This window comes from Rhinolophus sinicus, chromosome X, assembly GCF_036562045.2.
Source record: "Rhinolophus sinicus isolate RSC01 chromosome X, ASM3656204v1, whole genome shotgun sequence".
In the NCBI taxonomy this organism is placed as follows: Eukaryota; Metazoa; Chordata; class Mammalia; order Chiroptera; family Rhinolophidae; genus Rhinolophus; species Rhinolophus sinicus.
The window spans coordinates 8,516,972-8,537,975 of NC_133768.1; the positions used below are offsets into that span (position 1 = coordinate 8,516,972).

Consider the following 21,004-nt stretch of genomic DNA (forward strand, 5'->3'; position numbering starts at 1 on the left):
TTTTGCCTCTTTATTTTACTTGGACTGACTTACACGTTTCTTTACCGGATATTTCAGTCAGCTGCAGAAAGGGGTCATTCAAAAAATATTTTTAAAGTTTATTCATCTTCAAGGCTTTTGCTGTTTCCATGGCAACTTTTCCCCAAAGCCACAACTCCAAATTCTTCTGAAAACGTCATCATAGAATTCGCTCCAAGCACTCAAATTTTACTATAAAAAACTTTTAATTTAGAAGAGTTCTAACAATGTGTCAAATAACCAAAGAGAAGGGGAGACAATCCTGACTAGTTTTCATATCACAGGGTCATGACATCTTTCAAGAAAAGAGCCCTTAGTAACAATGATCATACTTGAATGAACAAATTAGTCATATACTTTGTGTATAACTTATCCAAACTGAGAAGTATCCCACAGGCATATCCAAGTAGTTACCACGAAGAAAAAGAAAGCAGTACCATATAATGATTGGTGGGAGTCTGTGTTGTTTTATTTTATCTATCTTTAAGTTTTTAAGTATTCAGAATGTATTTAAGAACAAAATAAATCAGAAAAGCTGATCTTTTGAAAATAAGGTTAGAACCAGAAAATCTGAGAAGGTACATTAAAAGAAATTAAATTAATTATATTTGTTTGTAAACATTGGTAATCCTAGTTCAAATTTTTTGCAAGCACTTAAGACCTTTAAATCTATTTACTCCCATCACTTTGGAGCTTACAATATAAAACAGGCTGTGATCATTAACATTCCATGAAGTGGCCAGGACTTAAGAAAGGTCCTCACAACCCTTGTCAATGGCAGACTAGATAGATGACCAACATACCTGGTGCCCTGGTCTGCTTGGGAGCCTTTCAATCCAATGGGATTGGCAGAGAAGAGCTGGGAGGAGCTGTCTACTCCCCTGCTTCTTTGTGCTTTTCTTTCAGTGCCTTTTGCAGTTTTCCCAGAGCATGTCAGTCCATATCAGATCCTCAAAGAGTGGTTGCTGGACAGAAGCGGGCCCTAGCTTCTCACTCACATACAGTAACAGATCCAACATCCATGCATGAAATCTTTCTGAGATTCCCTCACATCCTAGTTGAGGGATTCTGAATGCTAATTTTAGACCCAGGACTAACAGATTTAATAAACTCGTATTCCAGCTAAATCAGAAGACAGGCAGAAAATTAGACCAGGCTGTCAGACATACATATATCAAGACGTCAGCTGAAGACTCACAAAGGAGAGAAGACAGGAAATGTTTAAAAACTAAGGCCCAATTTTCCAAAGGGCATCAGAGTTGAGGAGTGAAGAAGAGAAGACCTGAAAGCAAAGCACTGAGGCTTCTGAAAGGGCCACCATCACCCTTCCCAGAGTAAACTCTCACATTTTATCAAGTCTATCTCTTAAATATCAGGGAAATATGTATAACACATTTTAGAAAGCACCATGTAAAATGATTCTCAAAAACAGTAAAGATTTTCATGTCTACAGACATATGAGGTATGATCAAACAATACAGTGAGCGTTTAAATTTTAAAAAAATTATTACAGTAAAAGACACATTGCCATTAATCCCCCTCAATATACCCGTCTCACTTCAAACACACTTATCCCATCATTCTTGCCACTGTCTGAGACAGCTCTGGAAGTCCTCTTTCGTGAGTGTCTTTGGTTGAGCTGTTGTGGCTGCCTCGATGTCCTGAATCATTTTGACTTTGGGGAAGAGCCAGAAGTCTCACGGTGCCAGATCTGGTAAATAAGGTGGATGAGGGCACATTGTAATGTTTTTATTTGATGGAAATTACCATATACCAGAAGTGATGTGTGACACAGAGTGTTGTCATGATGGAGGATGATTTACAGCACACTTTTAAAACACAGCTTCTCTCAACCATAGCTCACACCCGACTGCACCAAACAAGTTGAAACTTGTCACACACTGTTACTAAGGTCCCATGTGCTGCTTCCTGTATTGAAGATCCCTGCCTTTCCGTTGGATGGCACTTGGCAGCAGCATTCACCATATGTTGTGATCACAATGGAAAGGTTCCGTGTCACACATCGTTTCTGGTACAGCAATTTCTGTCAAATAAAAGCATTACAGTGTGTCCTCATCCACCTTATTCACCAGATCTGGCACCGTGCAACTTCTGGCTCTTCCCCAAAGTCAAATTGACCATGAAAGGTAAAGGTTTTGAATCAATTCAGGACATCTAGGCAGCCACCACAGGGCAACTAAAGACACTCATGAAAGAGGACTTCCAGAACTGCTTCAGAAAGTGGCAAGAATGATGAGATAAGTGTGTTCGAAGCAAGGGGGAGTATTTTGAGGGGGATTAATGGCAATGTGTCTTTTACTGTAATAATTTTTTATTTAAACATTCACCATATTGTTTAATCACACCGCATACACTTAAGTTGTCCATACATACATGCATAGGGTGCTGAGCAGCATCTCAGGTCTGCACCTACCAGATATCAGTAACACCCCTTGGCAACTGTGACAATGAGGAATGCCTGCAGACATTGCCCAGTATGTCCTGTTTGAGAACAACTGGCTTAGATTACCTAGAAAATGGGTGCTGAGGGAGCATACGAGTATTGCTAGACCATACTATGTAGAGGACGCATTCCTCTGCCTCTAGTATCCTTAGAGAATTCAGCTGCAATGAACACTAGGTTATAAAACAAAAGACCTCTCTAAAAACCTGTATGACATCACCTCAGAGTCACCTAAGTGAAGTACTGGATTGTACTCTCTGGATTCACTTTGCTGCTGAATCCTAGACTTTGTGCTTCCTGAATTGTAAGTGGTTCTCCATGTAAATCAATCAGTGATTTCTAAACATGGCTGATATCAGAATCACCTCCAAAGCTTTTTCAAAGTATGGATTCCAAGTCCCAGCCTTGGAGATTCTCATTTAGTGAATTGGGTGAAATCCTTGAAGCCAATATATGTTGGAAGCATCAACTGATAACAAGTGAAGTTTTGAACCCCCTGGTGCAATCTAGGTAAAAACACCCAGGCAGCCAGATTCATCTACCCATAGATATTTATTGGGTGCCCACCCTATGCAGGGCCCACATTAGGCAACGGGGATATGGTAGGAAAAGAAGGATTGGGTCTCTGCCCTAAATAAGCTTACACAGCAGTAGGGAGAGACAAACAATGAATGAATGTATACCAGGGTGCCAAAGAAAACGTATACACATGACTTGTATTCATCTTTTGTTGTCGGTATATATTATTACAATTTTAATACAGTTTTTTTCCTTTCTTAAAAAGGGTATACATTTTTTTGGCCCCCTCTGTATATAATACCAAGTAGTGATACAAACAACAAAAGCACCAGCTAGTGTGATATATGATCAATAGTAATGCAGTGGAGTCAGAAGCACTTTGGAGGGAACAGTCAGGGAAGGTGCCATTTATTTCTGCACCTTGTAAGAAACACACACAAAAACCTTCCACACAAAGAACATTGCAGGCAGAAGGGACAGTAAGTACAAAGGTGTTGGGCAAGAAAGAGCTGGTTACATTTGAGGAACAGAAAGGGACACGAATGTGACGGGGCAGTGGTAAGATGAGGAAGGATGTTAGGAAGCAGGGAGGACCATATAGGTGGACTTGGAAGGCCAAGGTCATGGATGAAGCTGTTACTCTAAGTGTAATGGAAACAAACCAGAGAACCTTGAGAACTGAAATGCCACAACCTCATTTGCTTTTCAAAAGATCTCACTGGCCAAAGGATTATAATACAGGGTTGCCATATTGTTTTAGTGAGGATGATGGATGCTGAGTGTTTGGATTTAGGTGACAGCAGTGAAGATGGGAAGAAGAGGACGGATTTAGAAAATACTGTGAAACAGACCGGGCAGGTTTGGCTCGGAGATCCAATGTGGGAGACACAAGAAAGGGAGGAATCAGGATGACCTCTAGGAACTCTGGCTTGGGCAACTCACCAAGTGGCCAACCATTTACTGAGACAGGAGAGGCTGAGATTGATACAGGTGAGAAGGGGCAAGTGAGAAATCAAAAAATCCAGTGAAGAACGCGTATTGCTGGAGAATAACATCACAACCAAGTCGAAACTCAAGTGCATGAGGTCTGGGGTTATCACAATATGGGGAACAGGAAAAGTAAATGATACAAGCTTATTACCAGAAAGGACTAGGAAAAGGGTAGTATTTGTCTTCCAATGATTGGCAGGTGTGTCCACTCTGTAACACCCAACTGGAATCTGATTATTTATCAATTAACAGTGCTACTTAAGAAGTGTTTTGAAGGATGGGCTTCCTAAAATGACGGAGTTCCAGACCAAAGAGGGTACATCCAGGAAAAGCTCTGAGTGCAGCAGAAAAGAAAGCATGTGAAGGAGGGGGGGGGGGTATATGAAAAAGGTATCCGTGATTAGCAGAGGTATGAATTAAGGGCATTTAATAATAATGATTAGTTAATATTAACAGTTAATATTAATACAATGTCTTAATTAACATTAGCTAATATTAAGGGGATTTAATAAGTAAAAATGTTATTTATTTGTAACTTGCAAAATTCTTGCTTTTGTGGAGAGACAAACAACAAGCAAACAGAGTGTTACAGAAGTGAATTCTGGGCTGTGCTGCTGAATTTCCTAAGATGTCTACACTGGCCACGTTAATGGATAACAACTGATTCATATCAGCTCAGCCCTGCAACAGTGCCCAGCTCTGGGTGTCTTCAGAATTATCAAAGAATATCCTATAATCAACACCACCGAATTATTCACTTAATTTAATAGCCTCAAAGTTTTGGAAAATCCAATGTTCATAGAGAGCAAATTTGGAAATTTTTATATTAAGACCTTAATCGTTTTGGGTGAAGAGACTTCCTCTCAGGGTAAGCAGCTTAGCTTTTCCGGTGGGTACCTTAGGGATGGGTTAGGCAGAGTGAGGGAACAGTCAGCATTTAATAACAAGGCCGTGGTCAAGAGCACAGTTGGTGGGGTGCCCTCACCAAACAGGAAGTGAAGTGAGCACCAGATGAGCTCAGAAGTAGACAGGTCCAAAGGACAGGAATGGCTGCATCTTGACAGCTGGACTCCACAGGGACCAGTGCCGATGAGAGTCTAAGGCCCTGCTTTTGGACCACAGCTCCGTGAATAGAACACGCATCACCCACCCACAGATTTCTCTTAGCCAGCGGCATCCAAAGACCTTATTGTTCCCCTTTCATAGAAGATGGGGAAAATAGGTGTGTACCTCAAGGGAGTTGCTTGGGGATAATGGTATTTATAAGCTGCTCCAAAGTTCTCTGATAATTTGTTCTAGTACCAAGGCTCAGTGCAGTAACTCGCCTGAAGGAGTTTCCATACTTCATTGGAGGGGTTGTCATGAAATTCAACATATGTTACATGATCTTGGCAGACCATCAAGGTTGTAATGATTTGTTTGTGGTTAATGATAGAAAGCATATGAGGACCACTGGGGAAGGCAGGTTAATGTAATCTTTAACCCAGGCCCCGTGACCTGACTTTCTGGAGGCACCAAAAGCAGGAGAATATTGTTCAAGTCTGACCACTGAAAACGGAGTGACTCAGTACCTACTCTCAGCACTTGTGCTGTGGTTGAGGCTCTCTCTCAACTCTGTGCCCCCTCTCCCTGAAGTTCTGCGTGCTCATTGAGTAGCACATATAATACTCATAACATGTAGCATGTCTTCTCAGATCTTATTACATAGTAATTGTCATATCTTCTTACAAACATGCATGAAACTCAGATAGACCAGTGAGTCTCAAGAGGGGCAATTCTGCTCCCCAGAGGATATTTGGCAATGTCAGACATTTTTGGTTGTCACATTTGGGAGGTGGGGGGGCACTATGCTACCAGCATCTGGTGGGTTGAAGCCAAGGATTCTGCTGAATCCCTAGGGTGCACAGGATAGCCCCCAGCACCAAGAATTAATGGGCCCAAAATGTTCATTCTGCCGAGGCTGAGAAAACCTGAGAAAGACATAAAGATACGGCATTGAACTTAATGGATATTAAAACACTTTTTTTGTCTGTACTAGTCCAATTAGAGAGCTATTTGGCCATGCAGTTCAACAATATGGATGGTCACATTAAGTCACTGAAGGTACAATATTTGATTGTCGGTTTATGATGTTGACAAAAAGGGGAGAGAGAAGGATATTCAGCTCATCAATCTTAGTTCCCTAAATGAGTCAGAGAAGCCCTATGGGATCAGAGCACCTGAATAAAGCTCTCCATTCTGTCACCAGCTACACCTGTGCCACCTTCAACTCTACTGCTCTAAGCTTGGAAATAGAAAACCTGTCTAACCCACCAGCTGGATTTGAGGCTGAAATGGATACAGACTGTGTCCAAACATTTTACAACTGGCAAACGACAATGAAGATGAAGGAAATGTTATTATGATCTGCAGTTTCTCTAGAAGTGCTGCCAGGAAATCATGGATTCCTGTATGCCATCCTTAACCCTCATATTCTAGCACCTCTATAGCTCATCCAAACTAAGTCTGGCTGGTTTGATGTCCTATGCATCTCTCAAATATGCCACCTGCTCTCAACCTCCAGCCCAGCTATCACCCTACTGTAGGTCATCTTCTCTCATCTCTCCCTGGCCCGAATACCAGGATGCACTCTGGCGCCTCGTCACCCTCGGCTCCATCTTGGGACCAGAGCAGGATGTTCAAAATGCAAATCGGACCAAAACACTGGGGATGACACCCAGCTGGAAGGATGGAGTCACCATAAACTGAATGTGGGAAAACCGTGGGAGGAAAGGTTCGGAGGAGAACATTAGCACTAACACACATTTTTGTTATGATGATAAAACAAGAAGACATTTGTGCTATACTTTGGGAAAATGTAACTGATTACATGTGTAGCATACTCTTATCTACTTAAGTATTTGTGTTTCTCTTTGTGACCATTTAAAAAGATAAGAGGAATTCATAGCAACTCTTAACATTTTCACTATTTACTTGCCGCTTTGGAAAATTGACCAAATAGCTGGCACACAATAGGCACTCAACAAATGTTTGATGAATGAATAAAACACGGGCCACCAATTTCTTATATACAGTCTCATCTTGGACAAATGAAAAAGGCACTGAAGGAAGAACATAAAATTCTTGCCCCCTAGATCATATTTCAGAGGAACAAGAGGTACTAAGGACACGTGGAGGGTAATTCTTTTCCAGGAAGATGCAGACCAAAAAAAAAAAAAAAAAAGAAAAGAAAAGAAAAGAAAAAAAAAAAGCCTCCAAGACCCCAGGACAATACACAGTGAGGCAAAACCATGTTGAACAAAGGAAGTAGAATATTTGTGCTAAAAGGCAAAACAAGCTTTAGAAAATCACCTCACCCAATATGGGAGAAGCAGAGGAAGAGTAGTGTTCGAATAGATATTAAGCTATAGAGGGTTACGTTGCTATGAAAAGCAATGAATGGGACACACTAAATGAAGAACGTTCTTTTGACTTGTGACCAATACAGAGCTGTTGACGGCTGCTGCTTTCTCATTCTACAGAGGACCCAGGTGACTTCTGCTAGCCTGAAAGCCAACAAATTCCCTCTGGAATCTTCCTTTTTATAGCCTTAACTCAGAAAACATGTATGTGGTGTTCTGTGCTAGAATAAAGGGCTATTTCATCAGCAAATCTTCTGAGCGCAAAAGGAGACATTAGCAACAGCTAGACGCTAAGTTTATGCTTTTTAGGAGAAATGAGACAGCTGAATGAAAATAGTTTTTAAATTGTTTTGGGATGCATTGGGTTTATTTGCACAGTTGAGGCAATGATCATTTGCATAATGAATAGACAAATTCTTTTTTTTTTTTTTTTTTAAGGAGCCAGTTCTCATCTTTCCTCCCTCAACTTGTAAATGGGAGAGATCTTAGATTACAAATCAAAGGGCACCAGCACACAATTCAAAATCTGGAAAAGGTGATGGGGTGAGATGCTGATTGGGCATAATGAACACAGACTGTAGATCTTTCTGTGCAAAGAAACCTCTGACAAAAAAGAGTTACCCAAAATACCACGTTAAAAGGCGAATCACTGAACCAGCATGAGTAACTTACTAGTGTCTCACTTGCCATTTCAAAGCGTGTAACTCTGGCAAAACTAGAGAAAGGGCTGTCATGGGTTCCTAAAATGTTCACCTGGGAGAGGACCTTAACGATGTTTTAATTCGGGCCCTCCTTTCTCCAGCCCAGCAAAGTGACCCAGCAGAGGTTCCCCGTTAGCAAAACAGCACCCCCCCACCCCACCCCCACCCCCGGTGATCCAGAACCCAGCAGGTGGCACTGGGAAGGAGCTGGGGCAGCTCCAGGAATTCTGCACCGACCACCCCTGTCCACCTCGACTCCTTTCTCTCAAAATACATTATGTGGAGAGTGCATTTTGGAGAATACAAATTCCAGACAGGTAACTGCTTTTGCCTTATTATAAATATTGATGATTCTTGTCTTAACTTTCTGTGTGCTTCTTTCCAGTTTTTAAAGTTGGTGTTCAGCATGCCCAATCTCAACAGTGAAAATCACGTCCAGGAAAACTCAGTAAAGTAGCAGATAACAGAACAACTGCAATGCCTCATCTCAAAATGACACATCTTACAACTGGAAAATAAATGTCCAAAGATTGGAGTAAGCTAACACTGCTGCCCGCCTGCTTCCCGGAGGCGGCTTTCAGAATCTTCAGAAATAGTACTCATTCCTCAGAAATAGCTTTCTTTTCTGTTTTCTTTTCTCTCTCTCAAAAACAAACTCAATCCAGAATCGATATAGTGGGTCGATCATCAAACTTGAAATCTTGACTCCTTCTTTAAAGAAGGCAGACCCCACGGGCTTTTTGTCTGCTGTGTCCTGCGGGAGCCCAGCGCCCGAGCACAGTGCCTGGAACACAGTAGGTCCCCAAGAAATACTTGTGGAATACTTGAGCAGACAGGGAAAAGAGAGGCCACCGACAGAAGAGCCCCTGGCATCCTCCAGTATTTATCAGATAATGCGCAACAGCATTCTGTCCCGCTACGAATTCAGCGGGAAATGCACACCCTCTTTCCAAAGAGCAAAGGCGCTGCACCCCATCGCACCATACTGCATTTCTCCTGCGAGTCCCTTCGCCACACGCTGGGATCGCGAAGCCGCCCTGCCTCCTACCCAGCTCTATTCCGCTGTTTTGCAGAATATCTGACCCAAGGCTCAATGGGCAAACCTGAGCCAGCCCCAGGAGCCCCACTTCTCAGCCCTGGCCAGCAAGGAGGCAGCAGGGTCCAAGCCCCAGCCGCGAACGCAGTGGCGGCTACCGCGGGCTCCGAACTTGGTGGCTCCCCTCCTAAAGGGCAGCGAGTTCCCGAAAAGTTGACACTCCGGGGGGACCGCACGCGCCACCTTCCACTTCACCCCCTACCCTACCGAGGACCTCTGGGGAGCCTCGGATCCCACCAAACACGAGCTGTTCCTCCCAGGCCGGCCAAGTGGCGCCCCCTGTCGCCTCCGTTTGCGCCGGGACACTCACCGCGTAGTGCAGCCGCGGTTTCTCGCGGCACTCCTGGTCCCCCATGTCGCCACCGGGGAGGAGTGGCGGATCCCCGGGCTCAGCCTGGGATTGCGGCGCCTCTCCGAGGTCCCCTTATTTCACTGCCATCCCGGGGCAGCCCCCGGACGTGAGCCTTGCTCCTTGCGCCCCGAGCGCGCTGCAAAGCGCCCAGGGCACCAGCGTCCCGCCGCGAAGCTGGAGGGACAGGGAGGAGGCAGCGGCAAATGGAAAGGAGGAGGCGTAGCAGGAGGAGGAGGAGGGGGAGGGGGAGGGGAGGAGGGGGAGGGGGAGGAGTTGGAGGGGGGAGAAGGAGGAGGGGGAGAGCAGGCAGCGGCGGAGTCAGATGTGATGGGCGGGCGCTTAAGTCCTTCCGCTCCTGGCCAGCCCCTGTCGCGGCTGCTGCTGCCAGCTGTTAGGGGCTGCAGCGACCCAGCGCGCCCACGACAGGTGTCAGAGCGCCTGGCGCGCCTACCTCCTGCCACCCCGCCCCTGACCAAGCCGTCAACACCAGCGAGAGGGCGAGGTTGGGTTTCCAAGAGAGACTTTCACTAACTTGGGAATCGGCTTCGGGAAGGGCGGAGTTTCGGCGTTGGAAAGCCCTCCTTTGGGAAACTCTCAGACGCGGGAACCTTAGGAGAGGGCAGGCCAGAGAGGAGCCCAGTAACGCTGCCTTGGGGGCACTGCTCAGGGGACGGAGGCCAGGCTGGAGGCTACCCCGGCCGTGTCACTTTGGGCAAACTGAGTCCCCGAAGGCTTACAGGACCTAGGCATGTCTGGGGAACCCCACTGGAAGGGGGAGTCTTGGAAAATCTGCTGAAACGTGAGGACTGGCATTGGTGACTGGCTGGATCAGGGGTCGGGTGGGAGGGCTCAAAGCACTGCTTTCTGTGTTTTAGCTCTTAGGAGCAAGTAGGGAAAGGACATAGCAAGGATTTGGAAATAGAAGAAACATACGCTATTTGCAAATGCTGCCAGGTAAACCAAATCATTTTTAGCACACACTGGAGGTTCACAGCACCACCTAAAACTGGCCTCTGCTCTCCAGTCCCCTCAAGGAAGCCTGCACTTTAAATCCCTGTGGAGAAGAGCACCAGTTTCCTCCCCAGGCCTGGCACTCTGACTGCCATGCAGCCCTACAACCTGAGTCCAGACGAGGCAGAGTCTGGGGCCAGAGACGACACACTGGGCTCAGTGAAATCAATCAATCCAAGCCCAAGAGGGGTGTCTATCAAGTGGAAGATGGATTTGTGGGTGGCTTGTGTCAATTCTTCAGGGTCCGGCTAGACTGGACTCCCTGAGTGGCCCTCCACTTGCTCTGTGGGGGTGGGAGGCAGGAAAACAGGAAGTGGCCTCTGTGTTCCAGCCCTTACAATTGCGTTGGATGGAATACCCACTGGCATATAATATTTTAGAACAATTGCCAGCATAATGGTAAGGAGCACGGAAACCGTGAAGCCAGGGGTACAGGTATCCTGAAGCATCTGCTGATGCACAGTCCCATGACAGTTCATCTGCTAGAAAACTAAGATTTTATCCACTAAAACGTATCATGTGCCTACCCTCTGACCCAGCAATTCCACTCTTAGATATATAGAGAAATGGGGACCCATGGCCTCCTGTGTACAAGAATCTTCATAACATGTTCAGGCAGAATCACCAAAATGGAAACCATCCAAATGTCCATCAGTGGATACCTGATAAGCCCACTGTGGTCTCTCCATATGATGGAATGTCCTTCCGCAATGAAAGGAAAATGCTACCGAGGTGCATAACGACATGGCTTATTCTCATAAACATCATGTGACCAGAAAGAAATCAGACCAAAGAGCACATACTATAAGATTGCATTTATTTATTCTGGGATTGAAAGTCAAGTGTTGAACTGAACTAGGCCAATGCGATCTATGGTGGTAGAAGCCTGAACAGTGATTACCAGATGGGGAGGTGGTATTGACTGGGAAAGGGGTACAAGGGAACCTTCTGGGGTGCAGGAAATGTTCTGTATCTTGAACTATATGACAGCTACCCAAGTACACCCCTATGTAAAAATTCACTGAGAGGTAGTTCAGATTTGTGAAATTCACACCCTTCACTATGTGTATTGTACACTATAATAACCTAAAAATAAAAAGAAATTTAAAATCAATCCCCTGCCCCAAACAGAAACTTCCAGCCAGAGTGCTGCTGTCTTAAGAGTCAATTTCACCATTTGCCCTAGTCTCCCTGTGGCCTTTCCTGCCCAGCTTTCCTTTCCCTCTGCTACGTGCGAGGACAGAGCACACCCATTCACCTTGAAGATACTCCCTGCTCCCTGGCATGTCCAGGCAGAGCTAGAAAAGTGACACACTGAAGTCCCCTCCTTACTGTCACTCTGCCATGCTGCTGAAAGCAACCTTTAGAGCTATGCCATCAAAGACCCCTAGAATAAGGCAGACAACTAGCACGAGCTTCTCCATGCCGCATCCTTCAGAGAAGGCAACATGCATACACAAATGCCCCAATTTAGGGACCTTTGCTTCACTGAGTCCTATTGAGAAAGATGAACTCTTCAGCCTTAGGACTTCTTCCTTTGTCAGAGCTGCCATTAAGTCCTCGAAGCTAAAAATCCCTTTCCCTACAAAAAGTTTCATTCACACACACACACGAGGCAGGACAATTAAGTTTGCGAACTCATCCTAGAAAAAGTGCTACACACCTCATTGCTGAATATCACTACGGTCACTTTCGAAGGACTCCCCTTGGGAAGCTGTGCACTGACACCAGCACCTAGTCCACCCTTCAAAGCGATTTGGGAACTCTTTCTGGAATGGCCATCAGAGCTGTCACTGTATTACCCTTGATGTCCTGAAGGTCATCTAAATGTCTTCCTTTCAATATTTCCTTTATCTTTGGGTAAAGAAAGAAGTCACTGGGGGCCAGATCAGGTGAGTAGGGAGGGTGTTCCAATACAGTTATTTGTTTACTGGCTAAAAACTGCCTCACAGACAGTGCTGTGTGAGCTGGTGCATTGTCATGATGCAAGAGCCATGAACTGTTTGCGAAAAGTTCAGGTCGTCAAACTTTTTCATGCAGCCTTTTCAGCACTTCCAAATAGTAAACTTGGTTAACTGTTTGTCTAGTTGGTACAAATTCATAATGAAGAATCCCTCTGATACGAAAAAAGGTTAACAACATCGTTGCAACGAGTTCATGAACTTAATTGTCACACCTTTGTGTGACAAATCCAAGGTGGGTCCCTGGAGTTAAAAAACCTTAACCATAGTCCCTTTGATCATTATCTCTGAGTAAGTCACCTCCATGTTAAAATTGAGTCATCTTAGGGTTTGTTTGTATTCTGCCTTTGGAAAATATATTAAGTCACTAAATGGCATTATCATAAGCCAATAATAATCCATCATTCCCAAATTGTGTACAATAAGTCCTCACTTCACGTCATCCATAAGTTCTTATTAATAGAAACTGTAACTTTAAGTGAAATGATATATAACAAAACAAATTTGACCCTAAGGTAATTGACATATGTACGAGTTAAGTTCCTACAGTACATTTCTGGTCACAAAAACATCATCAAACTTCTAAATAAAGACCCAAAGCACTTCTAATATGAAACTTTGAAATAAATGTGAGCTCTACACACATTTGAGAAAGATGAATGAAAACAAGTCAGATAATGGATTCCAGTTCCGGGGCACGGGTGTCCGGAGCCTGTCCCGGCAGCTCGGGGTGCCCGGTGGGACCCTCCTGGACAGGACGCCCTTCCATCTCAGGGCCACTCCCACCCACCCACAGTCACTCAGACTGGAACAATGCAGACATGGCAGTTCACCTCACGTGCACGTCCCTGGGACGTGGGAGGACACCGGAGTCCCCGGAGGAAACCCACAGACCTGGGGAGACCTGCAAACCCCACACAGACAGTGGCCCCAGGGGGAATCCATCTCTTTTTTTCTCATCAACGTTATAACTAAACAGCATTGAACTTATGAACGTTATCCAAGGATCTGCTGTATTTGCATTTTAGGAATAACTTCTGCCTGCTAACATATTTCTTGCTAAATTATCATTTCTAAGTCAGAGTTAAATTTTCAAGTGCAATAGAGTTGTTTTTCTATATTTGAAAGGTTTGGGGAGTTAGGATAACACATTTAAGAAAAGAAATTATTAGTCCATGCTGCAAGACTCTTAAATTTACCTCAGAGTGAAACATACACCTCTTCAGTTCTCAGTCCACTTATTCAAGACTCAAGAAGGGACCTAGGAGTTTGTGTAGAACGCTAAGAGGTCTGTTAAACCTTGAACAATTTGAATTCCACACATTGTTACTATTTGCTATTGAGTTGTATGAGTTCCTTATATATTTTGGATATTAAGCCCCAATCAGATACATGGTTTGCAAATATTTTCTCCCATTCTGTAGGTTGCCTTCTCATTTTATTGATTGTTTCATTTGCTGTGCAGAAACTTGTCAGTTTGATGTAGTCCCTCTTGTTTATATTTGCTTTTGTTGCTTGTGGTTTTGGTGTTATACCAGTAATTCTTTGTTACAGAGGCTGTCCTATGCATCCTAGAATATTTAGCAACACTTCTGGCATCTACCCTCTTGATGCAAATATTATCCCCCTCCTTGCATAGTGACAACCAACGATATCTCCAGACATTGATAAACGTTCCCTGGGATGGGGGTTGGGGGAGCAAAATCACCCCCGTTTGAGAATCATTGCTTTTTAGGAAGTTATGCATCTATAAATCTTAGAGCTTAGTGTTGCCTGTTTTCTAACTTTATATAAAATGGATCATAGGCATGTTTTTATTACATCTGGCTCCTTTTACGCGACATTAATGTTTTTAAGGTTCTTGCATGTTATCATATAGCTGTAGTTTGTTCATTCCCATTGCTGTCTAGTATTCCATTGTGTGCGTTTATCACTATTTAGCTCTTCAACTCCCAATAGACATTTGTGCCCTCTCCAGTTCTGGACTACTGAAAACCATACTGCTTGAACGTCATTATGCATATCTCCTTGTGTACGCGTGCATGGATTTTTACAGAGTATGAACCTGGAAACAGAATTGCTGGGTCATAGGCATGCATATCTTCAGCTTTACTGGACAGTGCCCAACAGTTTTCCAAACTGATTGTACCCATTAGAATCTTTATTTACACTACAGTATAAATAGACTGAACAAAGTTTATACAAAGAATGAACATAGTTTAGAGTTGTCTCTCTTCTAGGTTTTCTCATGGGACTACAAAGATAAAATTCAGGAAATCAAACTCTAGGATCAGGAAGGAGATATGGGGAAGCAGCTTAAGGTCCTCCTTGCCCAAAATCACATGTCTCTGATAAGTGAAGAAGGACCTACCAGCGCTGCTGGGAATTGGAAATGCCACTGCCAACTCCATCCCCATGTACAAGTAGGAACAATGGGTACACCAGTTATGCCTGTGAGAGAGGATATTTTATTCGGCAGAAGTTCTGCATATGGGGTGGGGTGGGGGGGAATCTTAGCAATCTAACTATAAATATAAGTGCCACTTAAGGAATTGCTATTTTGCTCCATAACCATAGTTCTCCCCTTCATCTTGGCCCTAACAGGGATATGGAGATGGGAGGAATCCAAGGAAGAATGAAAGTTTCCATTCCTTTCTCCAGGTAAGTCAGAGATAAGCCCCAGTCTGAAGATAGGCCTGGTCCAAAGACCAGTGAATGAGGTATTCCTGGGGGTCCCAAGAATGGTACCTAGAGCTGTGGTGACATAGGATGGAGAAGGGAGAAAACAATGCCCTGGCATCAGCTAGTACTATTGTCCTCAGCCTTGATCCCCACTACCGAGAAGAACAAGAAGTGACGCCCTGTGAGTGCAGGGAAAGAAGGCATGGGGCGGGCAGTGAGGGAATGAGGATACACTGACCACTACAATAGGTCCAATTTGATATCACTGGTTTGCCCTGTTCTTCCGTTTTGATATCATCAGTGAAGAATCCTATTCAGTACCTCGTAGCCAGGGAGAGTGCCCTTAAGAAGTAACCACAGAGAGATGTTTCTAAAATAAATTTCTATTCAAGGGTCATTAGGCAAAACAGAGAGGCTGCACTCCCTCTAGTTATGACTTCCCCAAAACTGGTTGGAAAATCAAGCAGCGACTACTTTTCATTCTATTTATAATCCAGTGTTAGTCTACTGCCTCCACCGGTCCAGCTACAATCTCCTTTCATCTGCATGCAATACCATGATAATACCAGTGCTGCTAGCACTACAATCATCATTTGAAATGATAACAAGCCAACTAATTATTGAGCACCCACATCACTGGCCCTTTTTCCAACCAGATGCTTTGCAAACAGCAAACCTGGATCCTCAGAAAAATAGTGTGAGGAACATATGACTATCTCCATTTTTTTTCATGAAAGTAACTTGCTTTGCACATCTGGTAAATGGTGGAGTCGAGATGTAAATGGAAGTTGGGTCCAAATCTCTTTGCAGGCCATGCCAGTATGTTTCAAAGTAGACACTCGTTTTGATAAGTCAGACTCATTCATCAGATGGCTATGGTGCCCTCTGATGAAAGGTGTGCCTGTGTGTGGGGGGAATACTGCTAGTGCCCCATCCATATCTCTTAGGCCAGTGGTTCTCAATAGGGACAATTCCCCCCCACTAAGTGGACACTTGGCAATGTCTAGACGCATTTTTGGTTGTCACAACTGCAGGGAGGAGTGGGCTGGGGGCAAGTTGCCACTTGTGTCTAGTGTGTAGAAGCCAGGGATATTTCTAAACACCCCTCAATGCACAGGACAGCACCCCCCCCACACACACACACACAAAGAACTATCTTGTCCAAAATGTCAAGTGCCAAAGTTGAGAAACCCTTCCTAGACATAAGAAATTCATCCTTTAATAATTTCCACATAGTAGTATATCTCACACCATCAATAAATACTCTTTCAGTGGAGCTAGTCTTACACCACCTAAGAAAACAAGGAGAAATTTCCCTAGAGCAGAAGAATAGGATTGAGCTCTGGGACTTACATGCAAGTGGGTCTCCACCCAACACAGCATGTTGAAAGGCTAACAGGTAAAAATCGGCCATTTGTGTGATCAAAAATGGAAGCCATGGAATCCTTTGGAGCACTTGACTAGTCACCCAACAAAACCACTTGTTTCGAAAGCTCAACAGTATGTGACACCCGGCATTTCTCTGGCACGTGAAGCTTGCAAAGCAATTTCACATGTATGGTGCCCATCCTCCAATTAATCTATTTTGTGATTATGATTCTCATTCTTTTAGAGGGAACAGAACATATAAGGCAAACGTTTAGAATTTGTGTCAGAAGTGTAATGAAATGAGGAGAATGAAACACAGTGCTCTTCTCTTGCCAAATCACTTAACCTGTCTGTATCCCAATTAATCCACCAAATAGACAGAAGGAACCAGACAGTTCCATATCCTCAGGGAATGCTTGGTACATAAAGGTCGAGCACCAACAGCTTAATAGGGTGCCATAGGGTGCCGTGCTGTGCAATGACACCCGACCAAAGAAAATGGCTCTAAGTCTAATTTCTTCATTCTTTTTCGTTGGGACCGTGCTTTATGAAAATGGTTCACAAACAGGAGAATTTTGTCCCTCAGGGCACATTTGTTACTGTTTGAAGATATTTTGTATTGTCACAACTTAAGGGGGGGGTGTAGTACTACTAAACATAGTGCTGCTAAACATCCCATAATGAACAAGCCAGTTCCACCCCCACCAACACACACATACAGAGCAAAGAATGATTGGCCCAAATGTCCAGTGCCAAAGTGGAGAAACCCTACTTCACATGTAAAATTGTTCTGGTCAAAATCATTTTAATACATCAGAATCTAAGCATCAGACTAGGACTTTTTCATTATTTCAACTTTGGTTGCCATCTTTCTTTATGTTGATACATACAGCACATATCCTTGTATGGAAAGATAATACCTGCAGAGATTATAAGATTTCTTTTCCCGTTCAGCAGAAGATAAGACAAGAAGAAAAAGAACCAGAAAGAAATGGTTAATCAATGTCCGAACGTATGGTCTTCAGGACCACGTGCGTCAGAATCACTTAGGGTGAGTTTTTAAAAAAATTAATTTTGAGGCCCTCCCCAAAACACACTGAAACAGAATCTCTTGGAACACTGCCTCAGAATTAACATTTTTTAGCAAGATCCCTTGATATCATGTACAACTCAGTTTGAGAACTACTGATGTGATGGTACTAAAATGCAGAAACTGATGCTTTGAAAGGCTGCGTGATTTATTCAAGGTCATGTAGCTAGCCTGCGATAATGTCAGAACCCATCCCGAGTTCTGGATTTAATGTTAAAAGAAGCTGAAAAATATCCCTAAGTTTATGACTAATAAGCAAGAATCGGATTCCTTTGTAGTTATTGAAGAAGAAATGAACATGAAATTTGTCCCAGTTCGGCACAACCCAGAAACTGCTAAGTAACTTGCTACATTTTCCTGTGGTTTTGTCAAGTTTTCTCCCCCACTGTCTTCATGACTATGAGTAAAAAGAATGCCACGCGTGACTTCTTTCAAAGCTCTTAGGAAGGATAACTGATCTCCATTAAATTTGATTTTTCAAAACCATGGAATTCCTTTTCTCACATTAACATGTCAAGAAATGACAAATGTGTATAAATTACACAAATGATTAGTCTTTTAGATTTTCCAAAGGGAAAATCCCTTCGGAGTCTATTAAAAAACCTTCCCTTTTAGAAAATAATTCTTTGTCTCCCATCTTGGCCAAATAAAGGTATAAGCCACTAGTTCCCTATTGTTGATGGGAAAGTGTGAAATTTGAAACTAAAGAAAGCTGTTTTGTACATTACAATAAACAACGTGACAACTTCAAGGCTGTTGGTTTGCATTTCTACAAGTCTTGTTTTTACAACAGAATGATGAAAAGAACAAAGCAAATTCAGTCTACGAAAGTTGAAGGAGGAAATGAAGACAATGATGAACAATTTGAAGTGATGTCAGGTGTAAGAAAGGAAAGCCTTGTCAGTTTTCTCCAGAAGGTGGGTCAAGGAACAAGAGTGGATGTTAAGAAGTTTCAGATTTTGGCTCAACATATAAAAGAACTTTCTACATTTTACCTGGCAATTCCACTCCTAGGTATGAAGAGAAATGAAAACATATGTCTACATAAAAACTTGTACACGAATGTTGATAGCAGCATTATTTATAATCATGAAAAGGTGGAAACAAGGGACCAGCCTGGTGGCTCAGGCAGTTGGAGCTCTGTGCTCTTAACTCCGAAGGCTGCCGGTTCAATTCCCACATGGGCCAGTGGGCTCTCAACCACAAGGTCGCCAGTTTGATTCCTCGAGTCCCGCAAGGGATGGTGGGCTCTGCCCCTTGCAACTAGCAACGGCAACTGGACCTGGAGCTGAGCTGCTCCACAACTAAGACTGAAAGGACAACAACTTGACTTGGATAAAAGTCCTGGAAGTACACACTGTTCCCCAATAAAGTCCTGTTCCCCTTCCCCAATAAAATCTTTACAAAACAAACAAACAAACAAACAAAAAAAGGTGGAAACAACTCAGATGTCCATAAGCTGATGAATGGATAATAAAATGTGGTCTATCCATAAAATGGAAGATTATTTGGCCCCTAAAAGGGATGAAGTAGTGTATATGATAAAACATGAATGAAGAAAACCTGATGCTGAGTGAAAGAAGCCAGGCACAAAAGATCAAATATTATCTGATTCCATTTGCATGAAATATCCAGAACAGGCAAATCCACAGAGACCGAAAGGAGACCCACAGTTGTCTACGGCTGGGGAGATCAGGGGTTGAGGGGTTGAAGAGGTGATAGCTAAAGGGCACGGGGTTTCTTTTACGGGGTGATGAAAATGTTCTAAAATTGATTGTGGGGATGGTTGGACAACTCTGAATATACTAAAAACCATTGAATTGTTCACTTTAAATGGGTGAATTGCATGAAATGTGAATTCTATCTCCACAAAGCTGTAAGAGACAGAGAGAGAAAGAGAGAGAGAAAGGAGGGAGGGAGTGAGGAAGGAAGGAAAGAGGGAGGAAGAGAAATGAGAGGGGGGAGGGAGGGAGGGAATCAAAGGCAGGAAGGGAGGGAGGGAGGAAGGTCTTTATAATAAATTGAGTGGTGCAAGAGAAGGCAGGCAGCTATCCTGGCAGGTGGTGATTTCTTCTTCCTGGCAATATTTAAGCTGAGCCTGGATGACCACCAGCTGGATAGGCTGCACTATGTGGGCAGTTTCACTATAGGACCTGCAGCTCTAAAATGTCACAGTCCATGTTTGATCCCTTTCCTGTTTCCCTGACTACAACACAAGTGGCTGAAGGCTGAAGACTGGCTTCTATTCATTCATTCATTAATTCCGTTCTTTCATTCATTCATTGCTAACTGAAGGCCAGGTCTTGTGTTCTTTCTCTCGCTTAATAATGCATTTGCTTCTTGCCTTCAGTCGAGTTCCGCAGAAACAGATACTAAGATAAGGATTCATGTGCAAGTGATTTATTAAGGGCATGTTCCCAGGAGAAACTGGTGAGGGATAAGCCTACCAGGGAAGGAAAGAGGAGAAAGCCAAGGAACGGTGTGATTTCTGGCAAAGTCCCAGTCTGGGCCTGATGCTGAGGGGAGCTCTGGAGTGTCAATTCCATCCCATAGTTGTCTCACCTCAAGCCAAAGGGGCTGCGCTTTAATATTCTCACAGCCTCCAGTCATGGGCTACGGGATGCCCCGGGGTGACGTCAACCCCCAGGCACATCCTGCCCATTGTGGGCACAAGGAAACTGCATGAGAACCCCAAGGGAAGTCCTCTGAAGAAGTTCACAGATGTTGGCCGTTAGAAGCAAACCACACAGAAGCTGGGGGATGGGATGGGTACCCAGAACTGATAAAAGTTCTGCGATATTGTGAGCAGAGCAACCACAGCAAGGGTTCACCACAGGTTTGGGTTGAAAAATTGTGAAGCTCGAAAGGCTGTTTAGGACTGTTCTGATGGGGAGAAGCATGGGACCCCCTGGTGTATTTCCAGCAAGGTGCTGTGTGAGTGACTCTCCCTGAACTTCCCACTCCAGCCTCTTCCCTTCCTTGCTGATAAATGCTTTACCTGGCATCTCTGTCTACATTAGACCTCCTTCAGTTCCTATATGGAAAGTCTTCTGCGCAGCTAATCTGCCCACAGGCACTACAAGGAATTTTCCAGCAGCTTAAGCGCCCATAACTGTCATTTAGCGACTTACTTTACAGTTGGGTCGGTTCCCAAAGCTGCGAGCCCCTGGAAGCAGCCCTGACTGGGTGGCTTGATTCAGTGGGCTCACTTCCTTCCCAGGATTATCACAGGTCCTCGTAGGTCTAAGACGCTCATCCCCAGAAACCCAGGGAAACGTTCTCTGCTTTATCATCATTTTATGACATCACTTGTTGATTACCATCTTGGTTGTGGGGATTACGTGTGTGTGT

General features: G+C 43.9%; 1 protein-coding gene across 2 annotated transcripts in view; it reads right to left on the bottom strand.

Moving 5' to 3' along the window:
• Nucleotides 1-21,004, bottom strand: part of ARHGAP6 (Rho GTPase activating protein 6) — a 463,010-nt gene that overhangs the window by 237,588 nt on the left and 204,418 nt on the right. The window contains exon 1 of one of the 2 annotated variants that reach the window (XM_019746348.2): nucleotides 9,500-9,771. The exons of the other annotated variant lie outside the window; for it this stretch is intronic. Within the exon in view, the coding sequence (XP_019601907.2) occupies nucleotides 9,500-9,544 (45 nt within the window). The 5' untranslated portion in view covers nucleotides 9,545-9,771. Of the gene's footprint in view, nucleotides 1-9,499; nucleotides 9,772-21,004 lie in introns of those variants that run through there. 2 annotated transcript variants of the gene reach the window in all.